This window comes from Dermochelys coriacea, chromosome 12 (genome assembly GCF_009764565.3).
Source record: "Dermochelys coriacea isolate rDerCor1 chromosome 12, rDerCor1.pri.v4, whole genome shotgun sequence".
Classification (NCBI taxonomy): domain Eukaryota; kingdom Metazoa; phylum Chordata; order Testudines; family Dermochelyidae; genus Dermochelys; species Dermochelys coriacea.
The window spans coordinates 26,363,388-26,391,107 of NC_050079.1; the positions used below are offsets into that span (position 1 = coordinate 26,363,388).

Genomic DNA, 27,720 nt, shown 5'->3' on the forward strand with positions numbered 1-27,720 from the left:
TCTAGTTTTGGGATTACAAATGATGCACCCATTGCAGAGGCTGTGTTCATTTCTCCTCCAGCTCATGATTGGTTAGCACAACATTTAGCCCTCCCCTAATTGCAGAAAAAAGGGAAATCTATTTTATGCTCTTGGTTTTCTCCAACCAAACTACCTAATCACACACACACACTCTCTCTCTCTCTCTCTCTCTCTCTCTCTCTCTCTCTCTGGTTTAAGACCTGAGTACAAAACCTAATGGAAAGGATAGTCTGAAACAATTATAGTCACCCTTTGGTCATAGAGTGGCTCCAGTCTTGCTCCCAGGAATTTTTCAGATGGATGTTTTCAGCCAAAATAATATGCTCAAGAACGCTCAACTCTGTGACACCTGACATTTGGGGGTGATGTAGCACTTCTGACTCTGACAGGACAAAACATTAGAACAACCTTGAAAACTGAAACAAACTTCTCTGGTGCTTGCCCATGGCATTAGAACAGTCATAGACTCCTATCACTTCAGGTATGTGCTAGGGAGGTTTTAATTTATCGCTGCTGTTAATGCAATGACTCCTATTCTGGGCTGCCATTTATTTCTGTTCCTCACCTCTTTTCCCTCATGCAGAGGCCACAACATCATTAATGATTTGTTGGTACCCTAGATTAGTTTTACATTACATGTTCCTCTCTGAATTAGAAGGAGAAACTCCAGTAATTCAGCTAACCTGACATTTTGCTCTACCTATTATTCAACATTTTTATTTAGTACATAGCAATGTTGGTGCTTAATATTTTAAATTTTATTGTGACTTGCATGAGGGCAAACAGTAAATAAAAGTTAGACGTAGAATTCTCTTCCCCTGGCTTGCAGGCCCAGCCCTAACCCAGTAGAACACAGCACCTCTCAGTACCCATTGTCATGGAGAAGAGTCCTCAATCCAAATCACAATAACTTGGCTGGTTCTAATGCTCTCTAATAGTCGAAAATAGACGCTTGAACATTATGCCATGTGGCCATGGTATTTACGTGCTATGAAAGTGGCTATGCTGAATCTTGCTGTGATGAGGTGGCTGACGCTCACTGGTAGGTAAGGGGTTAAAGCCACCCTGGGGAAGCTGCGTGGGAGGCAGCCAATGAGGAAAGGGCTTATAGTGCCAGCCAATCAGGAGAAGCTTTACGGAAACAGCCAATCAGAGCCAGGATGGCCTATATAAGAAGGGCTGCTCAACAGAGCAGGGGCAGTCTCTTCCTGGAGTACAAAGGAGGACTGGCTGTCTTAGATAGAGCAGGGCTGGTCAGGGTCAGGGTCAGGGTCAGGGTCAGGGTCAGGGGAGCAACAGGGAGCACCAGACTGAGGCCCCTGATAAAAAGGGCCAGGAAAGTGCTAGGGCTACAGGGAAATGGCTCAGGGAAATAGGCAGCGAGAGTTGGAGGAGCGGCAGCACATGGCTGTTGGCTATAGGGTCCTTGGGTCAGGGCCCGAAGTAGCGGGCGAGATTGTCCCCCCACTTTCTCCCCACTTGCCACAGAGGGGGTGGCCAGTATTTGGAGTGCAGTACCCCTTGAGGTAAGGGGCTAGACCAAAGGCTGCAGGAGACCACAGCAGCAAGTGAATGGACTAGACAGCTGGTTTCCCCGGAAGCGGGGAGAAAACAGAGTGGGGCACAGCCAGAGGGCCGTGCACAGAAGAGGATACTGCGGTCTGGGGAATGATGTGGGTCTTAGCCCTGGTCTACACTCTGGAGTTACATTGAATTTAGCCACGTTAGGTCAATTTTAAAATGACAGGGTCCACACAACCAACCCCGTTCCGTCGACCTAAAAGGCTCTTAAAATCGACTTCTGTACTCCTCCTCAGTGAGGGGAGTAGCACTAAAATCGACCTTGCTGGGTCGAATTTGGGTTAGTGTGGATGCTATTCAACGGTATTGGCCTCCGGGCGCTATCCCAGAGTGCTCCAATGTGACCGCTCTGGACAGCACTTTGAATTCTGATGCACGAGCCAGGTACACAGGAAAAGCCCTGGGCAATTTTGAATTTCATTTCCTGTTTGGTCAGCGTAGCAAGCTCAGCAGCACAGGTGACCATGCAGTCCTCCCAAAATTGCAAACAAGCTCCAGCATTCACCAAAAGGGAGACACTGGATCTGATTGCTGCATGGGGAGAAGAATCTGTGCAGGCAGAACTCCGACCAAAAAGAAGAAATACTAATATATGTGCCAAAATTGCACAGGGCATGGTGGACAGAGGCTATACCAGGGACACACAGCAGTGCCGTGTGAAAGTTAAGGAGCTCAGGCAAGCCTACCAAAAGATAAAGGAGGCAAACGGTCACTCCGGGTCAGAGCCCCATACATGCTGCTTCTATGATCAACTGCATGCCATTCTAGGGGGGGACCCTACCACTACCCCACCATTGTCCGTGGACACCTGCAATGGGGGGAGTCTAATGCAACAGGGAGGAGGATTTTGTGGATGAGGAAGAGGAGGAGAATGCATAGCAGGTAAGTGGTGAATCTGTTCTCCCTGGCAGCCACAACCTTTTCATCACCCTGGACCCAATACCCTGTGAATGTGGGATCCCTGACCCTAAAGGCAGCTCTGGTGAGTGCACATTTGTAAGTACAGTACAGGGTTTAAAAACAATAGTGTTTAATGTTTGATTTGCCCTGAAAAATTAGGATGCATTCGCGGCCAGTACAGCTACTGGAAAAGTCTGTTCATGTGTCTGGGGATGGAGTGGGAATCCTCCAGGGACATCTCCATGAAGTTCTTCTGGAGGTACTCTGAAAGCCTTTGCAGAAGGTTTCTGGGAGGGGCTGCCTTATTTCATCCTCCACGGTAGGACGCTTTACCACGCCAAGCCAGTAGCAAGTAGTCTGGAATCATTGCAGTACAAAGCATGGCAGTGAATGGTCCTGGGTTTTGGTTGCATTTAAGCAACATTTGGTCTTGTATGTCTGTGTTAGCCTCAGGAGAGTGATATCATTCATGGTCACCTGGTTGAAATAGGGGAATTTTTGTAAGGGAACAGTAAAAGGACCCTGTTCGTGCTGGGTGATTTGTGCTTGGCTAAAAGGAATCATTCCTGAGAATAGCCAGCGGTGGGAGGAGAGGTGAAGGGATCATCCCAAATAGCCACACGGCAGGGTGATGGGATCATCCCAGAGAATAGCCACACGGCGGAGGTGTGTGCTGCACATCCAACCGAAAACCGCAGCTCCTTCTTTTAAATATGAAACCCAGCTGGCATTGCTTGCTATGGGAAAGGATGGCGCTGCAGTTTTGAAACCATTCCCACCTGTTACGAAGGTGTAAGAAGCCAACCCCGCATACCAAAAGGCTTACCATGGCTGCCTGGAAATGGAATTTTGTTGCCCAGCTGTTTGTGATGTGTCACCATACCGGCAGGTGCTCAATATAAAAGGCAAAATGTGACCTTGTACCTAAAGCAGATGTACTGTCAGCTGTGAATTACTTGATTCACTGTGAAAGAGAAAGTCTCCCTTTTGTTTTCAGAAATGTATTTACATTTTACTCTCCTTTATCTCCCCCCCCCCCCAGGTGCAAATGTTTCTAGGCTCCCCCTGTTATCTCCGTCCCTGAGGTTATCGCAGATTAGAAGGCAAAAAATATGCACTCGCAATTGCATGTTTTTCGAGCTCATGCAGTCCTCCTGCACTGATAGGGCACAGCTTAATGCATGGAGGCCTTCAGTGAGCGCAAACAGCAGAGGCAGGAGGTGATGCTGAGGCTAATGGGGGAGCAAATGGACATGATGAAGCATCTGTTGGAGCTGCAGGAAAGCCAACAGGAGCACAGACCCACCTGCATCCATTGTATAACTGCCTGCCCTCCTCCCTATGTTCCATATCCTCCTCACCCAGATGCCTAAGAACGCAGGGGAGGGGAGGCTCCGGGCACCCAGCCGCTCCGGGCACCCAGCCACTCCACTCCAGAGAATGGCCCAAGCAACAGAAGTCTGTCATTCAAACAGTTTTGATTTGTAGCTACAATAAGCAATGTGGCCTTATCCTTCCCTCCTCCCGCACCCACCCCACCCAAGCTACCTTGTCAGTTATCTCACTTTTTTTAATTAATAAAGAATGTATGGTTTCAAAACAATAGTTACTTTATTTCCTTTGCTAGCTGTGATCGAAGGGAGGAGGGTGGTTGACTTACAGGGAATTAAAATCAACAAAGGGGGTAGGTTTGCAGCAAGGAGAAAAACACACAACTGTCACACTGTAGCCTGGCCAGTCATGAAACTGGTTTTCAAAGCCTCTCTGATGCGCAGCGTGCCTAGCTGTGCTCTTGTAATCGCCCTGGTGTCTGGCTGCTTAAAATCGGCCCCCAGGCGATTTGCCTCAACCTCCCACCCAGCCATAATCATCTCCCCCTTACTTTCACAGATATTATGGAGCACACAGCAAACAGCAATAACAATAGGAATGTTGGTTGCACTGAGGTCTAACCTAGTCAGCAAACCGTGCCAGTGAGCTTTTAACTGTCCAAAGGCACATTCTACCACCATTCTGCACTTGCCTATAGTTGAACTGCTCCTTACTACTGTCCAGGCTGCTTATGTACGGCTTCATGAGCAATGGGAGCAAGGGGTAGGCTGGGTCCCCAAGGATAACTATTGGTATTTCAACATCCCCAATGGTAATTTTGTGGTCTGGGAAGTAAGTCACTTCTTGCAGCTGCTCGAACAGCCCAGAGTTCATAAAGATGTGAGCATCATGCACCTTTTCCGGCCATCCCACGTTGATGTCGGTGAAACGTCCCTTGTGAACCACCAGTGCTTGCAGTACCATTGACAAGTACCCCTTGCAATTTTATATACTGGTTGGCAAGGTGGTCTGGTGCCAAGATAGGGATATGTGTTCCGTCTATCACCCCACGACAGTTAGGGAATCCCATTGCAGCAAAGCCATCCACTATGACCTACGCATTTCCCAGAGTCACTATCCTTGATAGCAGAATGTCAGGGATTGCCTTGCCTACTTGGATCACAGCAGTCCCCACAGTAGACTTGCCCACTCTAAGTTGATTCCTGACTGACTGGTAGCAGTGAGGCTTTGCAAGCTTCCACAGGGCTATCGCCACTTGCTTCTCAACTATCAGGGCAGCTCTCATCTTGGTATTCCTGCGCTTCAGGATGGGGAAAAGCAACTCTCAAAGTTCAAGGAAAATGGCCTTACGCATGCAAAAGTTTTGCAGCCACTGTGAATCATCCCATGCCCTCAACTCTAGGCGGTCTCACCACTCTCTGCTTGTTGGCCGGGCCCAGAATCAGCATTCCACTGTATCAACCAGCCCCACTGCTGCCATGATGTCCCAATTTCCACAGCCTGTGCTTTCAGGAACATCTGTGTTCATGTCCTCATCACAGTCATCCTTGTACTGGCATCTCTTAGCTCGGTTCTGCACATAAACTCCAGGTTAATGTGCGAGATGTTTACAATGCTCTCAACAGCAGCAGTGAACTGAGTGGGCTCCATGCTGACCGTGGTATAGCGTCTGCACGGGTAACCCAGGAAAAAAGGCGTGAAAGGATGGTCTGCCATTGCTTTCACGGAGGGAGGGAGAGGCGACTGATGACATGTACCCAAAATCACCTGTTACAATGTTTCTTCCCCATCAGGCATTGGGAGCTTAACCCAGAATTCCAATGGGCAGCAGAGACTGTGGGATAGCTACCCACAGTGCACTGCTCCGTAAGTTGATGCTAGCCAGGGTAGTGAGGACGCACTCTGCCAACTTAATGCACTTAGTGGGGACATCCACAATTAACTGTATAAAATTGATTTCTAAAAATAGACTTCTATAAAATTGACCTAATTTTGTAGTGCAGACATACCCTTAGAGGTGGAGACACCACTTGAGGAGGGCGTAGCGGCAACCCCCTGAGCTAATTCCCAGGATGGCCAGCAGGAGGCGCTGTGGGGGTGAGTTGTGCCCTGTCACACTTACCCATCATACTAATGTTTTTGTATTATGTATTGCAACCCTTTTGTGAACTGAAGTTCCCACAGCAATAAATAATACATTCAGCAAAAGCTTAAAGGCCTCACTACGTAATTCTGATTTTACTTTCAACCATCTGCTAAACTCTACTTTTCCTGAGATTTGGCCCCAAACATGTTGCTAAGATATACAGTTTAAGTTTTTGAATATTTGTCAAAACTATTCAGTGTTTTCTGCCTTGAATATTTAACTATTGTGGTAGTGAGACTAGAGCAAAAACTTTAAAAATGTGGGAATGCTTACTTTGTGATTATGATGCAGAGTTGATGGCTAATTTGGTGATCAGTGTTTGTTTGCATATATAGTCACATACTGGGCCATATGTACCGCTCAGGCCTGGGATACGGAATGGGAAAGTGGCTGTTAGCCACCTTTATGTCTCTCTGATCCTGGTCTATCAAGGTGCTGGCTGGTCCCTAAGTACAGTGTAGACTGCAGAACACCCTGAGGGCTGCTCTAAATGATACAAAGTTGCTCTTGGCCCCAGGAGCCCAAATGCAACTAGGGATTGCCAAAGCTTAGAGAGATTCTGGCCATGCATCCCTGTGCCAAAGGGATGATGTAGAACTATTATGGCAACTCTGTGCCACCTGGCAATTCCCCTTATGCAAGGAATGTTCTGAGGGGCCAGTTAAAAAGTTTTCTGACGGGAGGATGGCACTTCCAATCCTGTGCAAACTATCGGCTAATAAAAAAACACTATTTTCCTAGCACTGAGCTGGTTCAAGGTAAATAGCTAACATTACACACAAGTTGTCCCATCGCTGTCAGTGGATATGCTCTGATCAGTAAGAGTTTGCAGGAGTGGGCCATAGAGCAATGTATACTTGTAAGTGGATTTATGTACAGTTCTATGGATTTAGATGTAGGGTTCTGGTTGATTTCACACTTCTAGTCTAAGTGCTTTGTAAAAAACATATCAGGAAACAAGCATTTATTGCTTGGTATGGCTTTGAGATTGTTGATCCCTCCAAAGGAGCTACTAACTAATTGCAAAATGGGTGTCAGAGCCAGAAGAAAGGGAGACGTAACCATTGTAAAACAGGTTTATGGGATAAAGCTGGCTGTTTGCTTCCCCCTCCTTCCCCACAGGACAATCAGAGCAGGTAGCAAGTGCAGTGCCAGCAGGCAAAAAGCTGGTCAAATCATGTACTAATCATGGAGCTGTCTTGCAGATTAATCGTATTGCTGTACGTCTACCTACATGTCTATACACCTTATCTGTCTTCTGACTTAGTGGTACCTTTTTCCAGGTTCTGCATTTTTCTATTTTGTGGACTTGCTACTGAAGATATCCGATCATGGCCTGTTTTCTCTGCCATTTATCCAGTTCTCTCCCATCTTGGAACATGTCTGGTTAGTTCTGGTGGCCCCAAGAACTCCCAGGAAGGTCTCCTCAACCACAATTTGAGGATACTGAGCTACTATACACAACAAGGTGGCCAAAACATTCTGTTTACAAGTTTTTATTTGTCCTTGTTAATAGTCTAGTATAAGGTAATAAAATTATACAAATATATTTATACTGCCTCTTTTGGAGTACTTAAAAAGGGTATTTACTTATGACTAGGTAACAGTCCCTTTTCACAAAGGCTCGGTCAGCAAAATAGAAATATAATCACAACATTCTTTTGCAAAAAGAACTACCACTCCTGTACCTATAATATGTAAACAATCATAAAAAGGGCTGGCAGAAACCCAGAAATGTGCTTACCATGGAGGTGAGTCAGGATACATGACATTGACCTGAGAGAGAGTCTCCATGTAGGAACCAAAGTCAAAAGCTGGTGGGAACTCCTCTGTGCAGGTGGATCTCAGTTCTCCAATTGAGCCACCATAGGAGAAGCCATCTGGAGCTATAAAACAGGCAATTAATACTGAGTCTTTTCTCCATGGTGGCTTCTCTGCAGCTCTGCCATAATTTATACCTCTAGTCCACAAATGAGACAGCAGGATTGTTGGTGTTTTGGGGCAAGCAGGTCTTAAGGAAATAAAACAATTCCCTCTCTGGGGTGGCTGCCAACTAAATCCAAGCTCTGTGTATCAAGGCGTGGAGCTAGGAATATACACCCCAAATTGTGAGTGTTATTAATGCCCTACCCAAATAGGATACAAGGTCTGTACACAATCTCAAATGTTAGCACTGCTTCTCCATAACCACTGAAGTTAGTGGGAGCTGCATATATTCAACACCTCTGAAAACCAGATCACTTCTATGTAGGTGTCTAAATAAGGGGCTAGGTGCTTAACATCTGTGGGGATGTCTACACTGCGGTCAGAGGTGTGACTGCAGAATGGGTACACACACCTGAGCTAGCTTTGATCTAGCTAGCCTGAATAACCATAGCAGTGACTCTGCAGCAGCATGGGGTGGTAGCTTAAGTACACATCCTAGGTCCTGGATGGGCTTGTAAACCCTGTATGGCTGCCCACGCTGCCAAGGCTTGACGGTCATTGTTTGAGCTAGCTAGATCAAAGTAAGCACAAGTATGCCAACATGTGCTGCAGTCACACTTTTGATTGCAATGTAGACATACCTTAAATTTGAGTCCTTAATACTCCGAGTCACAGGGGAAAAGAAACTGGAGAACAGAACTTGGGGGGGAAAAAAACAAAACAAAACTGCAGTCCTTGCGTGGCTCCCACAGAGATATCAGGAAACTGGTTGAAACAGGGTACAAGCAGGGAGTGCTGTGTAAAGGGGCATAGTCTTCCATTGGAAGTTTGATGCCTCAAGGTATGCCAAAATCTAAATGGGCAAGACGGAAACCGGTGGTGCTCTTTTTTCTGCAGTCAGTGTTGGGCTTGCCTGTATGCAGGCTGTCACTGAGACAGGGGTTAGTAGCATAACGGAGAGAATACCAGCATAGACTGTGTGGGACTGTGGGCAGGTGCAGGTCCTACACCCAGACTTCTCAGCTGCACCACTTTGTGGTGTAGTTTTGGCATCGCCTCTGCTTCTCTGGCTGTGTCCCACAGGGCCAGAGGAGCAGCAGCAGCGCTGGCTGGCTGAAGAAAGGGGATATGATTCTCCTTCAGCAGTTCCAGGCTCCTGGCCCCTCTCCCCTTTCCTTCATGCACCAGAGAGATGCCCCTAGGGAGGGGAATCAGGAGCTGACATTGTTTTTGGTAGGGCAGGGGTGAGGAGGTAGGAAATCAGACCACTAGACTACTCTTGGAAGGGGAGGGGGAGCAGGCCCTGAGATACTGGGAGACTTCAGTGGCTGGCTGTCCCTTATGGAAAACAGTCTGTTCCTGAGCAGCTTGGGACCCTCTCTGCTCCACAGAAGAGGAGGAGCTAGCAGTCAGCACCTCCATGGAGACAGCAGCTGTGGAGCCTTGCAGATGGGTGAGGGTGGCTAAATGTAACTGAACTGTAGGGGAGAGTTCATCTGGTCTGAATTAAGCTAACTGTATTGGGAGCAACCTGGTGCCCAGAGAAGCTTAGTCAGGGACTCTTTCCCCAAACCCACCAGTGCCTGGATAGTAGCCCTCCTTCCTCTCTCCCTCTGAACCCTCCCCCCCCCACACCTACTCCCACTGGTAACTGGTTACACAACTCATTTGCTTAACTCCTACAATAAGGAACTATATTTGTGTGTAATTTCAAGAAGTGCAATGCTAATGTCTTCCTAGAGATTTTGTAGGGAACTGCTTCATAAAATACTGTTTTGCCTAATTGTAGTTTGAAAGTAAAAACAAAAGTGGGGGTTTCTTTTTTGGTAGGTAGTAAAATGAGGCTTGGGTTGAATAGGCAGCTCATGTGAAAGGGCCCACAAAATGGAAAGTAAACACCAGGGTTGTAATTTGTAAATTATGCAGTTATTCCTCCTGCTGTTGAAAGCTAATACTGTTTCTTTTTGAGCATGGGGGTGTGTGGAAATAAAGGTGTAAAAGTTTGAAGTGACGGCATCATAATAATATCTATAAAAATACCTGCCCCCTGCAATCCATAACATGAAGGGATCAGTGATAAAAGATCAAGTCAATTTTTAGGCAGAATAGCCAACATATTTTTAAAAATGAATCATCTGATCAATATAGTGAGCCAAGAAATATATAAAAAGAAAAGGAGTACTTGTGGTACCTTAAAGACTAACATTTATTTGAGCATAAGCTTTTGTGAGCTACTTTTACCAGCTTTGGTTAAAACTTCCCCAAGATACAAACTATTTTACCTTTTGCGCTTGGACTTTCGATGCCAAACATCTAACCAGTATTATTATTATTAGGAAAGAGTCCGTTTGGAAACATCTCTCTCCCCCCCCTTTCCGGGAAAGGTTTGATAAAAATCCATATCAATTTGCATAGGTGACCACAGACCCAAACCCTTAGATCTTAAGAACAATGAAAAAGCATTCAGTTTCTTAAAAGAAGAATTTTAATAGAAGAAAAAGTAAAAAGAATCACCTCTGTAAAATCAGGATGGTAAATACCTTACAGGGTAATCAGATTCAAAAAAGCTGTAGCTCACGAAAGCTTATGCTCAAATAAATTTGTTAGTCTCTAAGGTGCCACAAGTACTCCTTTTCTTTTTGCCAATACAGACTAACACGGCTAAGAGTTACCAGTAAAGCTAGTCACAATTTCATGTACAGTAGCACCATAAATGCTGCAGACAGAGCTTTCAAAATCTTCTGTAGTTTTCGGATGGCTTTCTCTATATGAACAAAAATAACCAGGACAAATTGTCCCTGACTCCCTCAAGGAGCCAACAAGATGACGATTTTATTGCCTGTCTGGTTTTATCTCAGAGACATCATCCACAATGTGATTTTGCAGGTGGTTACTCCACAACCAGGTGCACTTCATGGAATGTCAGCATTACTCAGAGGCAAGCTAGGCCTGTTCTTTAGTGAGCTGATAAGGGCAGTCATGTTTCACAGAGGCGGTTAAACTCACTGATGTAGAAAACTAGTGTGGATAAAAATTCATTTGTAAATAAAAAGTAGCTACTCTGAACTGTGTGCCTGCTTCCCATTTGTTAAGCTATCCATAAGGTGCACTGCAAAGTGCTTCCTTGCAATGATTACTCAGTCAAGAGCCAGATCTGCAGCTGCTATCAACTAGCATAGCTCTATCAGAGCCAGTGGAACTATGCCAGTTTACACCAGTTGAGGATCTGGCCCTGGAGTCTGTGCTCATTGCCGGCACCACTGCTTTTAAATTTGACTTTTCTTTACCACAAACACATTCAGCAAATCTCCACAGCTATGGGTTACCCTGAGAAGACTTATCTGAAACTCAAAATTGTGGTATAAACTTTCTAAAGGTGTTCTGAGCTGTAGATAGAAAAGATAAGAATATAAGTTGTGCCCTCTAATGAAGCAAATCACCCTAGATCCATGAATTAGGGCTGTGACTGTATATAGGCATCAATATTTTTCTTTTATTTTGAGGGAGGTCTCTACCAGAGTAGTGATTTTTTGGATAGGGGTGGGGCACACTTCAATAAATTGGGGACTGTTTGTGCCTTCCTCAAGCACTTTTCATAAGTGTGCACATTTTCAGTTCATTTTTCAGGGTCATTGTAATGGGTTAATTTATTACTGGTGGAACTCCACCAGGGATTAATTTAGGGCACCATGTTTACTACACCTCTCCTATGTTTAGTAAACTTAATCAGCCAAATTCACATTCCTACCACTGGAGCCAATGGAAGCATGCCCAAATGCTATGGTGATGGCTGCTAAGGTAAAACCTTAAGATAGGTAAATGAGCATCACTGAGCTCAAGATTATTATTTTGATTTTTTTTCTTAAACGATTCTGCTGAGCCCTTTCGTACAACTTAACACTTATTTCTAATAATCAGGTGGTAGATGGAAAAATATCTTTCTTCTTCAGATTGTCCTTTTCTCTGGGGGGCTTTGATGCCCCCGCCACCTTCTGTGTTGGTATGGAGCTGAAATATTAACATAGGCATTTTTGTTTAAACAATGACAACTTCATCTTGTATAATATACAACACCTTATAATGCCAAAACATCCGAGTACCAGTTTTACTGATGATACAGTAACTTTATAGCTCAGGGATTAGTGCCCTAATTGCTGAAAGGACAGAAAAAAGACCAGAAAAAAATAGGTCTTACAAAAACAGTAGACGTTGCTTGTAATTTATCTCCAATGGACTAAGGTTATTTATTTTTTTATTTATTAAATATAGCAATTCTAAAAGAGGTGAAAAATGTGAATCTAAAATGGGGTCCAAAAACCTTGACAATATTTGCATTATTTGAAGAAGCTGACTGTAGACACTTATCTATTAAACATTGATCGAACACAAAATGAATAATTACAATAAAGATGAAAAATACGGCCCCAGATTGAAGCCCCATTGATTTCAATGGGAGCTTTGTAAATTACCTCAGTAGACTAAGTTTTGGTCCAATGTACTTTTAAGTGGCCCGAGAGGCATCTTCCAAAAACAGGGTAAATTTGTTTTCGGTAAGTGGCTTTTCCTCCAAATTATAACGTTTAGAATTGTTTTCTTGTAAAATCCTAAATGAACAATCCCTTGAGAATAACTAGAATTAAAAAAATATATAAATTAACTGTCTCATGACAAACTGCAACCTTGTGGGGCTAGATCCTTCGCTAGTGTAAATTGCCAATGCCCCACTTAATGAAATGATCCTCAACTTCATTGGAGCTACAGTGCTTTGCAGCAGCGGAAGATCTGGCCAGTGGGATCACTTTTTATACCCATCCCTAATGTTTTCCCTTTTTAACTACAGAAGTGCATCTTCTGTCGGTTTTTCTGATGTAATTGGCTCTCAAGCTTTTCTGATTTGCAGCCCTCAAAATGGCCCCAAAAGTCATCGTGGGACTCTTCACATCTCATATACTTTAAAATCACAAAAAATTTCAGTCACAGGAAGAAAAAATTGGGATGCTTTTTGAGTGGTAGGTTGGTGGGATGACTAGTGCTGCTGCGAAGGGGCTTAAAATCTAATGTAACCTGATGTCCTGCCATGTTGCCAGGGCAGCATCATTACATGGAACTTTTCACTTCTATAGAAAACAAAGGGGCAATTTTCAAGGTCGGTACAGATTTGGAGACTGAGATCTCCATTATTTCCTGTTCTAGAAACTACTATATGCTGGCTCTCTAGCAGACACAATTTAAACTGGGCCCACAGACCAATGGCAGTAATGGGATTTCAATAGAGTGCAGCAGGAAATTAGGAGACTATAGGGAGGGAGACAAAAATGTGTACAATACCAAAGAAAACTAAGCAGCCTGACAAACAGGAGCTAAGCAATTGGCTTTCACATATTCATTTTGACTACTTAAAATATTAAAATGTAGCTCTCATTACTTTGAGAGATGCAACTAAACAAGAAAACCAGTTGTATCCTCCTTTTGTCTTTTTTAATGTTTGCTTTGCAGTTTCTGCAGAGCCATGCTCTCACTATCCATAGGAGCAGTGCAACAAGACACATAAGCACGATCTCACCATAAGTAGCTTCTCTCCTCAGGTGTGGGTGTCTTAAGCGTCCATCCTTTCTCAGACTGCCAACAATGATTGTCACACAGGATAGAAACAGCACAAGTCCAATCACTACTCCAGCTACCAGGAGGGGGGAGACCAACAAGCTGGTGTCATTGCCGTTTTCACTGTAGCCGGGAAACTCGCTGATGGGGCTGCTCTGGTTCAAGTGAACTTCTGCACAAGAGAGAGAGAGAGAGAGAGTGCATAAATGATGCTGAAAGGGACAGACTGTATTTAATTATAGCTGCTGCATAAGCAACAGATATCCAGAGCAACAAGTTACAAATGGATTTCAACTTGGACAGTTGTTTGCATTGTACAGATTACATCTTGCCCCTAATGATCTCCTTGTGAAATTGTTAATATTTTTTCAAAAGATCTTTGAAGAGTAAGAATGTCCTGGCTCCCAGCCCGTAAAACTTCCTGTGTAGTGATGCACATACTCACTTCAAAGGCTAGAAGCTATCTGCTATTTGTACTCACCCCCTCCTGATTATTGCTTCATTATCTTCACGAGATTATAGATATTTTATTTCTGTCTGTGTTGTTTTGGCAGCAAATAATAAAAATTCGAGTGATCTCTACTGGAAATAACTGCCATGAATCTGAATAATTTGTCTGCCTGGGATACTTGGATAGAACCTTTTTGGCTTGTCTGAGAGATGAGTTTTCTCTCTCTCAGTATTAGTGGGCATATAATAATTGAATACGGGCACTTGGTCAGCCTGGTATGGTATGTTAAATATTAAAATAATTAATAAAATCAGCCAGCTAACCTACTCTTTCTGCAGCAATTAATGGTAACGCACCTGCACTGTAGCATCTCTGCAAGCTCTTCCATGCTAGAGTCTGTCTAACTTAGCAGTCCTGATTATCTAGTCATTAAGTATGTCTATTTAACAGCACAAGGTTGTCTTATCCTGCCCAATCTTCTGTCTGGCTTCAAGAAACATGTGTTATGAAGAGTAACCCTATTACCTAGACAAGTCCTACATTAATACCCACTTCATTAACAAACAATTTTACATTATAGTGATTACTTAACATTAAATTTAAAATATATGTATAAAGGAACTTTACTTAGATTTTCTTAAACTGTATTTAAACTATGGCAATGAATAGTGAAAGGAAGATAAATATTCAAATACCCTCACCATTCATACAGTTTCTAAAACAAATCTATAAGGAGCAGTGGGCTAGAAGCAATGGATGAATCTGTGGTCTTTGTTACGCAGGAGTTCAGACCAGATAGTCATAATGGCCCTTATTTGCCCTTAAATTCTATGAAATGTCTGAGTACAAATGATCACATGGCACAATCAAAAACCAAACCAGAATTTCCTATTTTTTTAAAATAAGGAATATTAACAAAATACATTTCAGCTATGAACATGTCTATGCAAATGTTCTATAATAGGCATCAGCACAGGTATTTATATGCTGAAAATAATTCAGATAAAATGTTCAATGTACATAAACTTTAATTCTGTGAACTTCAGCTTTCCAGTTCTTCATTCGTGCCTGTGAGGTTTAAAAGCTTCACAAAGTCTCCTGGAGGACTTACAAACTTTGCATGGATTCCTACATACAATTGGATTTCAGCATATTAAGCTTTATGTACTAATTAGTCCCACTCTCCTTTCACTCCAAGCAGCTACTGCTCTCCTAGACCATATGAAAGCTGGGGTTTCTGGGCCTCACTTAATCTCAGCAGATCTAATTCATGATATGGCTATTTTTAAGATGCACAGGGACAAGTATAGAGCTTTGAAACACATTGGCCACCATCCTGGTGTAAGCTGCAGATCTGAGATGCCAGGTTTGCTTTTGGCTGGGAAGTCAAACTGGCTAGATGTCAAGTGAGGACTAACAATATTGGGTGAATATAAGTATTATGTTTATTGTTTGTCTATACCAGTAACAAAAGCTTTCCAATACCATGAACAATTCTACTAAATAGTCATGTGGGGAGTTGCTTTTCGTTTTTTTTCCCCCAAGTGTATTTTCTGAGCACTTCTTTCATTCTTATTTCATGTTGAAACTACTGTGTGACTTTGGCCTTGAAAACAGTGTAATTAAATGTATTTCTGGCTTTCCATGTTTACTATTTCAGAAACTTTTAATTTCTGAAATTTTTCAGGATGTATATTTACATTTTTATTGATTTTTTTAAAAAGAAAATTAATTTCCAGATAGGATACAATTATTCTACATAGGCTTTTATACCACACTCATCATTTGAAGAGTTAGAATTACTGCAATTGTTTTCAATGCAAATCTCATTCTGAGATAATCTAGATGTTTAACTTTGGGTTCCCCTAGAGCTTCTATTGGTGTCATGTAGATGGGCATGTGTTGAACAGAGTTGATATTCAAAGCGCTGCGATACTTACACAAAAAATGGAAAGTGTTAGAAATGATGGGCTTGGGTAACGCACATAGCACTTGACTTGATAGGGTCCCCTACTAAGTAAAGCTATGGGGGGAAGTGGGACATAAAATAAACCTGTCAATTTCAGGGACAAACTTTTAAAGCTAGTTGCAGCAGGGATTGTTTTCATGGCCTGTTACCCCATATTGCCTTGATCTGCAGAAAAACTTCAGTTGACTGCAATGGGTTTTGGATCAGGCTGTCTCTGGTAAGGAGGGGCCATACAGGGCCTTCTGGCTACAAAAAGTGCAACTTACATTTTTGCAGGTGTACCCATTGGGACAAACTTTCAAAAATGGTACAAGCTGACATGCACATTGAGAATTTGTGTATGCACCATTTCTGTGTACCAATAGGCGATTCCCTTTCTGGCATATTCCCTTTCTGTAGACATTCTTGCTAACAAAATTTTGCTCCTACAAATATTCCTGAAAAGAAAATAAAACATGTTGTGTGAGTCCTGTAAAGGTGTATATGCACTTTTTATTGGAATGGATATTAACAGATAATTTTCTGCAGTATTTATCCAATTCTTGCTATTGTATGATACTCTTAGTGTCTTGCAGCCACATTGAGATTGCAAAGAGCAGCCGTGCGTACGTGATGGCTTCACACAAACATGTATTATCAGTGGCTAAAGTTTGATACTCTGTTTACTAGGGGAAGAAAAATTGGGAATTTGTGTGCAGTGTTTTTGTTAATTTTTAGCAGCACTTGACTGACTGAGAATCTTCTTGGGCATTTAAGATAGCTTTCCAAAAAACTTACGGAGCTCTTACAAAGTCTTGCTTTTTAGTATAATAAAACTTCTGCAAGTTGGCTCCTTAGTGTGTGTGTGTGTGTGTGTGTGTGTGTGTATTTTAATCCTACTCTAATTTTACACTAATGAAAACTCTTGGCTCACCACTTTCTCAGTGTGTAAAGTGCATTTGGGTTTAGCTGAGGTTGTGGATGTTGCATTAGGAGCCAGTTAGTAAATATCACTTCTAAAGATAGGTGCACAGTGCAAAGTTTGGATCTGGTTCTGAACCACAGGCTCATTGTAAAGATAGGAGCCAGCTGCAAAGTTTGGATCCAGATTTACATCCAAACTTTCCTGAAGATTGAGATCTCACCTCTAGTAATTTCCATAGGCTACTGATTGCTCACCTGTAAAGCTTTCATATAATGATAAGAAGCTCAGAGAAAATGAAGACTGATTTTTACAATGTAGCTTTCCTGCTGTTATCACTTTATGCCACCTGAAAAGATATCCGGCACATTCACTACACTAGAACAAAGATGTATAACTTTCTTTTAATGAGTGATTTCCCCCCAAGTTGTTGGTGGGCGAGATTGACCTTGGGGCCTCTAGAGCTTAGTGCATGAGCCTCTACTGTATGAGCTAAAAAACAACTGGCTGTTAACTAAGGCTGTAGAGCAGACTCATTTTCTCTCTCTCTAAGTGATCTCGGTGCCACTAGATGAGACAGAACACCACACCCAGAAGGTGTGTGGGTTACACTGGCACTGGATCGCAATGACTTTCTCTCCCAGCTACACACTACCTAAATTCTTGGAGGATTAAATAGCAAAGATGAAAAGCATTTTCACAAGGGCTGAACCCTGGGAAGTCCCGCTCTGAAAATCAGGCCAAGGTATATGCAGCCAGATTTGCACAAATGTTCTGCAAGCTTTTGAAGATGAAAGGAAAGTGTTAATGTAGTACCCACCATAATGACATGAGATTGAGTCTTGATGTGGCAACAGATACTACCAGGTAGATTGTCAGCATTTGAGGCAGAACAGAATTAAAACCACACAGACATTGGCATATTGACCTCCAAATATTTATTTTAACCAATTAGCAGATGGGAATATGCCATTACTAAAGCAGAGATTTTACTGTCAGTTTGGCTGAAAACACCCTAATATAATCAACTGCCAGCCATTTAACAGATCTTATAAAAGCTATGTTCTCAGATAGCAGAAATGAGAAGGTCAGGAGAGAATTACAGACTCGCAACCCCTCCTTGATGCCTTTGTTTTATCAGTCAATTGTCTCACAAGGCAAGTTTAATACTTTCACATTAGGTGTGGCACTGATAATATTGATATTATACAACAGGTTGGTGATAAAAAAAGTCAGCCCTCTGAAGATGTTTTACATTTGAAAAACTGACATAATGCACAGAGCCTATTAATTGTGCTAGAATTTCACTGAATGCTAGGTAAGTCCAAAAGACTATGTCAAAGGCTTTTCATCAGATTGGTAATTGGTGCAGGATTCAGAGTGAGATTAGATTTAAACTTCATGGCCATCTCTTTGATCTATTATTATTTACTGGTTAAGCCCCAGCAATGTGCCTGATTCTTTCCAGCCCCTGAAAGAAGTGGACAGATTCTGCTTTCATTTATGCTGGTATAAACCTGGAGTAACTCTAGTGAATTTGAATGAGATTGACACATGTCCTAGACCTAAGAGACTACTTTCGCCCTTTTTGTTTACTTAGAAACCTACAGAGGAAGGTCCCAGGTTAATACTGTTTTTATTTTTGGGAGTGGGTGGATTACAGAATTTTGGATGGCATGGGTTAACTTTTGTGGACTTCACAGGAGAAGCTTATGGGTGGGATTTTCAAAAGCACTCATTGTTGGTTTACCACTGCTCCCATTGAACTGAATGGGAATTTTACCATAGACTTCAAAACTGACTATGATGAGCCGTTTTGAAAATCCTGCCCTATATGACAGTTTATTCCCTTTCTCGTGCTCAGGATGAGTTTTAAACAAACCTGGCTCCTCATTGTAAATATGTATATATTAATCACTGTCAATAGGGTAGTAAAAAGTACAAGGAAAAAGGAATACAAAGTATTGTGATAAGGACATGGAAAAAAATATGTGGAGTAATTAGCTGTGATCATTGGAAGGATCATGACCAAAAGGATTTGCATTAGTTTAAGAATATAGGTAGAGTGGGCTATTTTGAATATCCAAAAACTTCTGTTCTCTCCTCACCCATAATTTTCTTTATCAGCTAAAGAGCTCAGAAGATTACTGCAAGTGAAAAATTGTACATTTCTACATGTAAAAGAAATGCTGCAACAGAAGATGCCTACGGAGAGAGGGTTCTGACCAATTTTATGGAGGTGGAATTTATTCCAATAATTACAATAGCCAAATTAGAATATACAGCCTTTACAGAGCATTCTAATTTTGGTGTTGGATCCCACCATCGTTATGCCTAATCTAACAAAATTCTGTGACTCATTTGGTCAATGTTTAATAATAAACCAGAAGCACTGGCAATTTCCTTTCACCAAAATACCTAACAGGAAACTGAAGAAAACAAACCATTATTTGGGTGTACAATTTATTGACTATGGCGCAGAACTATTCCACAAACTATTATGCTCTGCTTTTTAAATAACTGTAGATCTGAAATACTGGAAAAGTCTGAGCTGTCTTGGATGACTCACACCCACGCAAAGGATAAATATCATACCATGGTTTAAACTAGTACTGATGGTGTTTGATTCTTTTAAAAAAAGAAAAATGGCTACTAGAATTACTATTACCCTAATAAGATTAAAAGCTGCTCTCAAACTAGTAAAGTGCTTACCAAAGAAAACTAAAGGATGGGTTGGTGTAGCGGGGTGGCTACCCTGCTCCTAAAATAGAAGCAGCCCTGGAGAGGGTTGTGGCTGGCTGATTGGGGAAGCAGCCACAGCTGGGCCATGCCCCAATCAGGCCCCCAGCTGGCCTGTATAAAAAGGCTGTGAGCCAGAGGTCTAAGGAGTCTCTCTCTAGGCTGGGAAAGAGCAGGGCCTGCCTGACAGACAGGGTACTGAGGGTGGTGCAGTGCTGGGGAAGGAGTAGGCTGAGCGGGGGTGCTCCAGGCTGGCAACTCCCCAGGCTCTAGGGCCTGGTCCAAGGCCCACAGAGGTACTGAGAAGCAGAGGAAGGCAACAGGTCTGAACCCCCTTGCCTATGATAAGTGGCCTTTACACTGCAGTCTGCCCCAGGGAGTGGGGGCTTGGTGATGACTTGCAGTAGCCCAGACTGAGGCAAGGTGGGGATAATGGGTTGGGGGTTCCCTAGGAAGGGGAGACCCAGAGGCAGAGTGTGGGGGTACTGCCAGGGGGCAGAACCCCAGAGAAAGGGGCACCCGCGTCTGTGAGGGACACAGGGACCAGAGCTGTGCAGATCTCTGGCCTGCAGAGGGTGCTCCAGGCTGGAAAACAGCTAATTCCCAAGGACGACTAGTGGGAGGCACCGCAGGGGTGAGTCCACACCTTTACAGTTGGCATTGTACAACCTTTAGGCATTATTTAGCTATATGAGCTATGGATCAGAATCTTATATCCTTACTCATGTTGCATAGCACTTTAGTTGATGAGTATCACTCTTACTCTGACTTCAGTGGGATCAGAATCTGGCCCTATTTTTGTTTATAGGAGTTAAAATCTCATTAGCAGGGAGTTGAAAAAGAAATTACTTCTAACTTTAAATTCCCCTTTTGTACCCAAAGAAGCTTTTCTTCTTGTAAGACAAAAAGCCCACTTATCTAGTACTCCCTCAGAGCTTTGAAGATGCCTAAGCTGTTCAAACGCTCATCCTTTTATCTCCTTTTTCTCATTCATGAATCTTCCCCCTTTTATATACATGTTAATCTAGTTGAACCCAGTCTCTGGCAAAAGCATGATGTATTACAATATTCCTGTTATTAAAAGGAATGAATTGCCCTTAGCCCAGCTAGTAAAACAATACGCAGTTGATGATCTCCTTCTTTGACAGTACTTTAAATGCTGAGCCTAATTCTGTGCACTTTACTTCCTGATTAGCATTAAGTTCAATGGGAGCACTCGAGAGAGTAAGGGCTATGAAATGAGACCCCTTATTTCTGAGAATGAAGACTTTCTATTAACAATCTCCAAAAACAAAATGTATTTGTACTACTCAGGGCAAAGAATAACACCAACATTTTATATTTTTCTCTTACCCAAATTCCTCTGTCGGTAATCAGTTATTTTGCCATGCATAAATATGCAAACTTCCACTTTAATAAATATTAAGAATATGGATACTTACTCAGAGCCCACAAATATCTGTAACAGAGTTCCTAGTTATTCCCTTATGCTAATTTTTTTGTAAATGTTTTCATCCAGTTGTATTTCTGTAGCTTGTAAATACTTCATTGTGACTATTCCATATTAGTCCTTCAAAATTTGCACCTTGGTTACATAAATCACATCAAATTGCTTCTATTTGGTAATGGGGCAAATTGTACATGCCATCATAGGCTGTAATAGCCAAAATGTGCAAACTCCATGCCAGTCAGCCAAGGGTTAATGAACTGCTCTGGACTCAAGCAGCCCTAGCTTGTCACGTGTGCAAGCATGTCGAGCCTAGAAGAAAGGCCTAACGTGGGGAAACTTGGCTCAGCTAGTAGCAGGCTGAGGCGGGGAACACCCCTTCAAATCTCAGCTCCCAAATGGGGCTGGACTGTTCCCTTGACCACTGCCCATCTGAGCCCCCTTAAGGGAAGGTGGGCCACACCCCAACAGTTATTTTAAAGCACTTGCTAGGAGTCATCTTGTGAGGGTGTTGAACTGGATTACAAATAGTCAGAGGCCTGCTGCCCGCTTCCGCTTTTCTTTTCTTTGGTGCTTGAGAGGGGCCTTTGGTAGTCCCAGAAGGGATAGATTCCTATGGACTCGGACTGAGCCCTGGTCTACACTAGGAGTTGAGGTCAAATTTAGCAGCATTAAATCAATTTAACCCTGCACCCATCCACACAAGGAAGCCCTTTTTTTGAATTTTTTTGAATGTGGTGGAGGTGAAGCTTGTTTTCAAATGAGAATGAATACTGGTAGAAAATCGCCTATTCACCCAGTTCTAGACAGCAACATCTGTCTGCAAAACTCTCTAATACCTCCACATGGAATCTTAAAATGCCCTTGCACTACTCCCAACAGACTATTTTTTATACACATTTCATTCTGCTGGGGGAGGGGCAACTCTTTTGGAAATTTTATCACGTGGTGCCATTTTCCCCTACCATGAATCTCTTTTCAAAAGAAAACTTTTTACACTGTTCTGGTTTATCTGGAGGAGGGAAAGACAGCTATTCAGGGTCATTTTGAATCTGATCCTAATCTGGTACACAGCATCTCTATCATAGTACTGGACACTTACTTCCAAAGGCTTCAGTGAGAGTTGAGGCTTCTCAGCACCTCAAAGGATATAGCCCTTTAATAGGGCTTAAACTAGCTTTTCCCATCTTGCAGTTCTACCTTTTTGCAGTTTGTATTGTCATTGGGGCAGAATGGAGGCCATACTGAAATTATTTCATGAATGCATGTCATCTTTAAAGTAACGTGTATCCGGAATTTGTGCTGATGGGCATAATGTTCTGTGTAATTAGTAATACTTTTTTTTACCTGGATCCTTAAAAGAAGCTCTAGCTAGCCCTATGGGCAATGAGTTGGCTGCCAAGTAGATAGACAACGAGGAGAAAGGGAGAGCAGCTGGTCAAGATTGATGTCGTATTATGGTTATCATATTTACCTAATATGCAAGAAGTCCAGGCGGAAACATGGCCTTTCCCTGCTGTGCAGGAATCCTCTTACTGCCAACGGCCTCTGCCTTGTCATCAGTTCTGCACATAAGAGGGCAGTGACATCACACAAACGTGAGTCTTTACGTTAGCCTGGGCCGGCTGGAGTGGTTAGCCCAGTCACTTTCTAGAGACTTGTTCCTTGGCCTTCTCTGCCGTTGCAGGTTGGCATATTAGAGGTGAGCTCTTCCTGCTAGCCTCCTTGGCAGTCTTCCCAGTGGAAGAACTAAGGCAGGAATGGGGCCAGGAATGTAGTCAACAGCGGATCTTGCTTTACTGGGCTGGCTAGAATGTCTTCCTCCTTGTGTGGCCTGACTAGGGGAAAAAGCCCCTGAGAAAGTAATGAGCACATCACAAAAACCATGACTGCCACAATTGTTGCCAATCTCAGTTAAGAAGAAAAGGACTGAATGATCATGGAAAGCAAACTTCTTCTCCTAGAGATAAAAGAAAAGGAGGACTTGTGGCACCTTAGAGACTAATACATTTATTTGAGCATAAGCTTTCGTGAGCTACAGCTCACTTCATCGGATGCATTGAGCTGTAGCTCACGAAAGCTTATGCTCAGATAAATGTGTTAGTCTCTAAGGTGCCACAAGTACTCCTTTTCTTTTTGCGAATACAGACTAACACGGCTGCTACTCTGAAACCTCTCTTAGAGATAGCTTCTCTGCTCAGACTTACAGCATCTTAAGATAATACTGCATTGACACTGCCCATGCTGAATTTGTTTTGTGGATTAATAGAAAAGTTCATCCACTAGGGCTATAAATCCAGCACTTCCCATGAGCTTTAAATATATTGAATAAACAAACCCCTATAGGACTGAACATGGGTGGAGGGGTCTTATGTACATGTACGGTGGCATATTGTGTAAACATTGTAAGTAGGTGCCATAGTTAACACAATAAGGTGCATCGTGTCTAAGCTATTCAAAGTATATTTCAAGAGCTTCATTTTCTCTAGCTAGGATAAATTACTTTTTTTAGGAATGATGAGACAGACTCCTGAATATGCAGCCTTTTAATCAAGGGGAGAAGATTGACAGACGGTAAAGAAGGAATGATAGATAAGGCAAATTAGCAGAACGGATAAAGATTTTGTTGCTCCTGCTTTATGAGCAGTTCTTGTTCAGTGATCATTTAGTTCGGTCAAGAATGACCAATTGGATTCTGTGCTCTCTGCTGGACTGTGAAATAAACCTCTGGTTACCGCAGCTATCAGACTGCTGTTTATTCCTATAGCTTCCATGCAGGAAACCACAAAATGAGCAGGGTAGGTACATTACAAAAATAATCTCTCAAACACTTCAAACTGCCGCGAACTGGCTGTGTGCCAAGTAGCATGGTCACAGGTGAAGTGATGTGATTTAACTCATTCATGCAATGGCCACATCAGGGCTAGATCTTTGAAAAACAGGTCTGTTGATTTACAAGACACTACACTTTGGATCAGAAAGAAAAACTGGTCTTGTCCATAAGGCCAGACATGCCAAGAGGTCTCCTGTCCAGCAGAGTCCATGGGCCATCTGTGATACGAAGTGTAAATCCAGAGTAACTCCAGACAGGCTTATATTTTTTATTTATGACTATAGTTGGCCTATTATTTCACTTGTGTGCCAGAACAGGTTGCTAGTTTAATTTAAAATCCAAAAGGGAGCTCTGGAGTGCATTCTTGTGTTCAAGCAGAGGTTTTTAAACTGAGCTGGCCATTTAAAAGAAGACAAACCTTCTTAGTAATCTTTCAGGTCTTGAATTGTAGTGAAAGCATTTAAAATATTTTCATGATATTTTGGTGTCATGTGTGATGATTCCGTTAGAGGCCTCATAAGTTGCCTAAAAGGAGCAACATTACTTTCGCCATTCATAAAGCAGAAAGAAACTTTAGTTTTTATTATATATTTTATTAAAGTCTGTCCTAAATTGCAGACCAGAGTGAACATTTGAGAGTTTTCTGCATGCACATTTCTGCTAAGGGAAGCTTGGAGCACTGCTCAGTAATAAGTAACCTGATAGTGATCTCAGCTGGACCCTAAAATCACCTGTTTATTTTAATAACAGACCATGGAGAAAATTAGGCCTGAATTTTATGCCCATGGGCAGCTTTTCCCAGCCCCTCAGTGCTAAACAACCACATAGGTACCTGCCCCATCCCACCAACCAGTGTTTTCTCCTGCCAGGACTCTCTCCTCCTGGTTGGTAGTGGACAAACAATATGGTCCGGCATATGCCAATCTACTGAGTGTTTGATCATAGAAATGTAGGGCTGCAAGGGACCTCAAGAGCCCCCATGTGAGAGGTCAAAGGTGGGGAGAACAAGAGGCCAGAGGGGTTTGGAAGCAGAGAATGAGGATTTCATGGGGAGGTACCAGCTATTGTGGGAATCTGGAGGGTGGAAGATCTGCTAGTCAGTGGGGGAGAATGAGAGAAAAGGTCTTGCAGATCTGGTTGAAGCAGGGGGTTCTGTCGAGTGAGACTCATGGGTGGTGCCTTGTACGTTTGAGCATCATTTGAATGTTTAACCAGACAAATCTAAGATTTACTTGTTGCTAGCATTGACACAGCTATGGTGGTGTGAATAACAGTGCCTCAATATACAGTTCAAAAAACTACTAATTGTGCAATAGGAGCAGCATGCAACACAATCCTATATATTAATCTTAACACACACAAGGCAGATAACTACTGTCTCAAGATGTCTAATATCTAAAGAAGGAATAAAAGAAATCTCTGATCCTGTGAACTTGTGACTTAAAGGCTCCCTCTGTAGACAGGCATATTTGTTTCCGCTGGTCCCTATGCTTTTGTACTCGTTATCTGCCAGCAAAGCTGAGTAAATTGGTGGAAAAATAGAATCATCTGGAAATTGTCCAGTATAACTCAGCTTAACAACTGTCAGAAAATAGTTTGGGAATAGGAATTCCCAGCTCAGGATGTCTAAGAGCTGATCTAAGCCCTCTGTCTCTTTCATACACAGGTACCTTTAAAATGAAACAGCTGAAAGGCCATCTGTTTCTTAAGCTTATAACCCATACTCAATTACTGTACAAAGACTGCTTCAAGCTTTGCTTATTTCCTGTATTGTGTATGTGTATCTCTAGGTAATTAATAGATTTTTAAGGCCAGAAGGGACAACTAGATCATCTAGTCTGACCTCTTGTATAAAGCAGGACATAGAATTTCATCCAGTTACCTGTGGATTTAGCCCAATAACTTGTATTTGACTAGGTCTTGATCCGAAGACATCAGATCTCAATCTTCTTCTTGATAAGCTAAATAGAGTGAGCTCTTTGTCTCACGGTCAGGCATTATCTCCATCCCTCAATATTTTTTGTGGCTCTTTTTGCACCTTCTGCAATTTTTTCCACATTCTTTAAAAAATATGGACACCCACACTGGACGCAGTATTCCAGTATACTCTCAATACCCTTTTCAGAAGTAAAATAATTTGTCCAAATCCTCTCTCAAATCTAATTGCCACCTGAAGGCAGTACGAATAGACTTAGCCCAGTCCATCTGGGGGTTCCCCTTAGCCACAGACTGGCCTCTTCTGTATCCAACCTCCGAGCATGACTGGGTCTGTACTGCTGGACCTCCTGTGGGGGAGCTGCAGACCAATCCAATCCCATTCTACAGCTGCAGGAATTTTGCCTCAGGGCCATTTGGGTACTGACTGGTGCCCAAAGTTTCGGATCCCATCATGGACTGTGCTGGGCTTGTTAGTGTCTCTAGTGTCACAGCCTCAGACCCATCACCCTGCTACAAACACTCTGATATAAAGCAGCCACAAACATATCCGCTGAGTGGATCCATGCTTCCAGCTGGGCCCTGGACTTGCTCTGCGCTGGCCACTCACCTGCACTGACAGACACAGCTTGATATTTTAAAATTTTTGCAAAAGTGAATCAAATTAATATGCTACTTCAGAAGGGGACCATGTACTCACAACTAGGACTTTGCAGGAGGGTCAGCTTATTTGGGCCCTGTGTGATGGGGGCACACTGGTAAGGAAGGGGTTAATGTGGGCCTGTGGACCCAGTTGGCCCCGCCCCACTAAACCTGTAGCATATATCAGGAGGGGAGTTACAAGGCAGAGACTCGGGTCAGTTTGGGGCTGACCAGGAAAGAGAGCAGAGCTCTGCTTGTCTGGCTGATGGAAACTGCGTTTCAACCAGGAGAAAAGGAGTACTTGTGGCACCTTAGAGACTAACAAATTTATTAGAGCATAAGCTTTCGTGAGCTACAGCTCACTATGAAGTGAGCTGTAGCTCACGAAAGCTTATGCTCTAATAAATTTGTTAGTCTCTAAGGTGCCACAAGTACTCCTTTTCTTTTTGTGAATACAGACTAACACGGCTGCTACTCTGAAACCTGTCAACCAGGAGAGAGAGACAGCTTGCTGCCTAGATGAACCTCCCAGTGTGTGGTGCAACCGGGCCCACACAGACTGACTGAAAGGGCTGGCTGCATAAAGACAAGCCCTAAATGTCAAATTAGAATGGTGTAAAATTAGGCTTGAATAAAGACTGGGAGTGGATGTGTCATTACACAAAGTAAAACTATTTCCCCACGTTTATTCCCCCCGACTGTTCCTCACATGTTCTTGTCAACCGCTAGAAATGGCCCATCTTGATTATTACTACAAAAGGCTTTTTTTTCTCTCCTGCTGGTAATAGCTCACCATAACTGATCACTCTTGTAATAGTGTGTATGGTAATACCCATTGTTTCATAAATATATATGTATATAAAATTGTCCTACTGTATTTTCCACTGCATGCATCCGATGAAGTGGGCTATAGCCCATGAAAGCTTATGGTCAAATCAATTTGTTAGTCTCTAAGGTGCCACGAGTACTCCAGTTCTGTTTGCGGATACAGACTAACACGGCTGCTACTCTGAAAAGTGGGAGTTGTGTGCTCAAAAGGATCATAGGATCAGATTTTTAATGGTAAACAAAGTTCCAACAAGATACTTGATAATATTTGAGGCATGACTGAAGGGGAGGGAAATAACACACAACAGCTGAGTACAGGCTGTGGGCAAGCTCCCCTAATGCACTGATTGCCATTTGTCCTGACTGTTCATCAGTTCTATGTATTCCTCTCTGTTTGTTTCATAACCATGTGAGTGACGTAGAAATCAACAGGAGGTTCAAATACAAGATCTTTGCCTTCAAGTGCCC

The 27,720-nt window shown here is 42.8% G+C and overlaps 1 protein-coding gene across 2 annotated transcripts in view; it reads right to left on the minus strand.

Annotated features, from left to right (window-relative positions):
* LOC119841207 (protein BEAN1-like) overlaps positions 1-27,720 on the minus strand; it is a 107,231-nt gene that overhangs the window by 21,064 nt on the left and 58,447 nt on the right. For both annotated transcript variants that reach the window (XM_038368424.2, XM_038368423.2), the window contains 2 exons: positions 13,470-13,679; positions 7,725-7,866 (listed from right to left, as the gene is read on the minus strand). In XM_038368424.2, the coding sequence (XP_038224352.1) occupies positions 7,725-7,866; positions 13,470-13,679 (352 nt within the window). The remainder of the gene's footprint in view (positions 1-7,724; positions 7,867-13,469; positions 13,680-27,720) is intronic.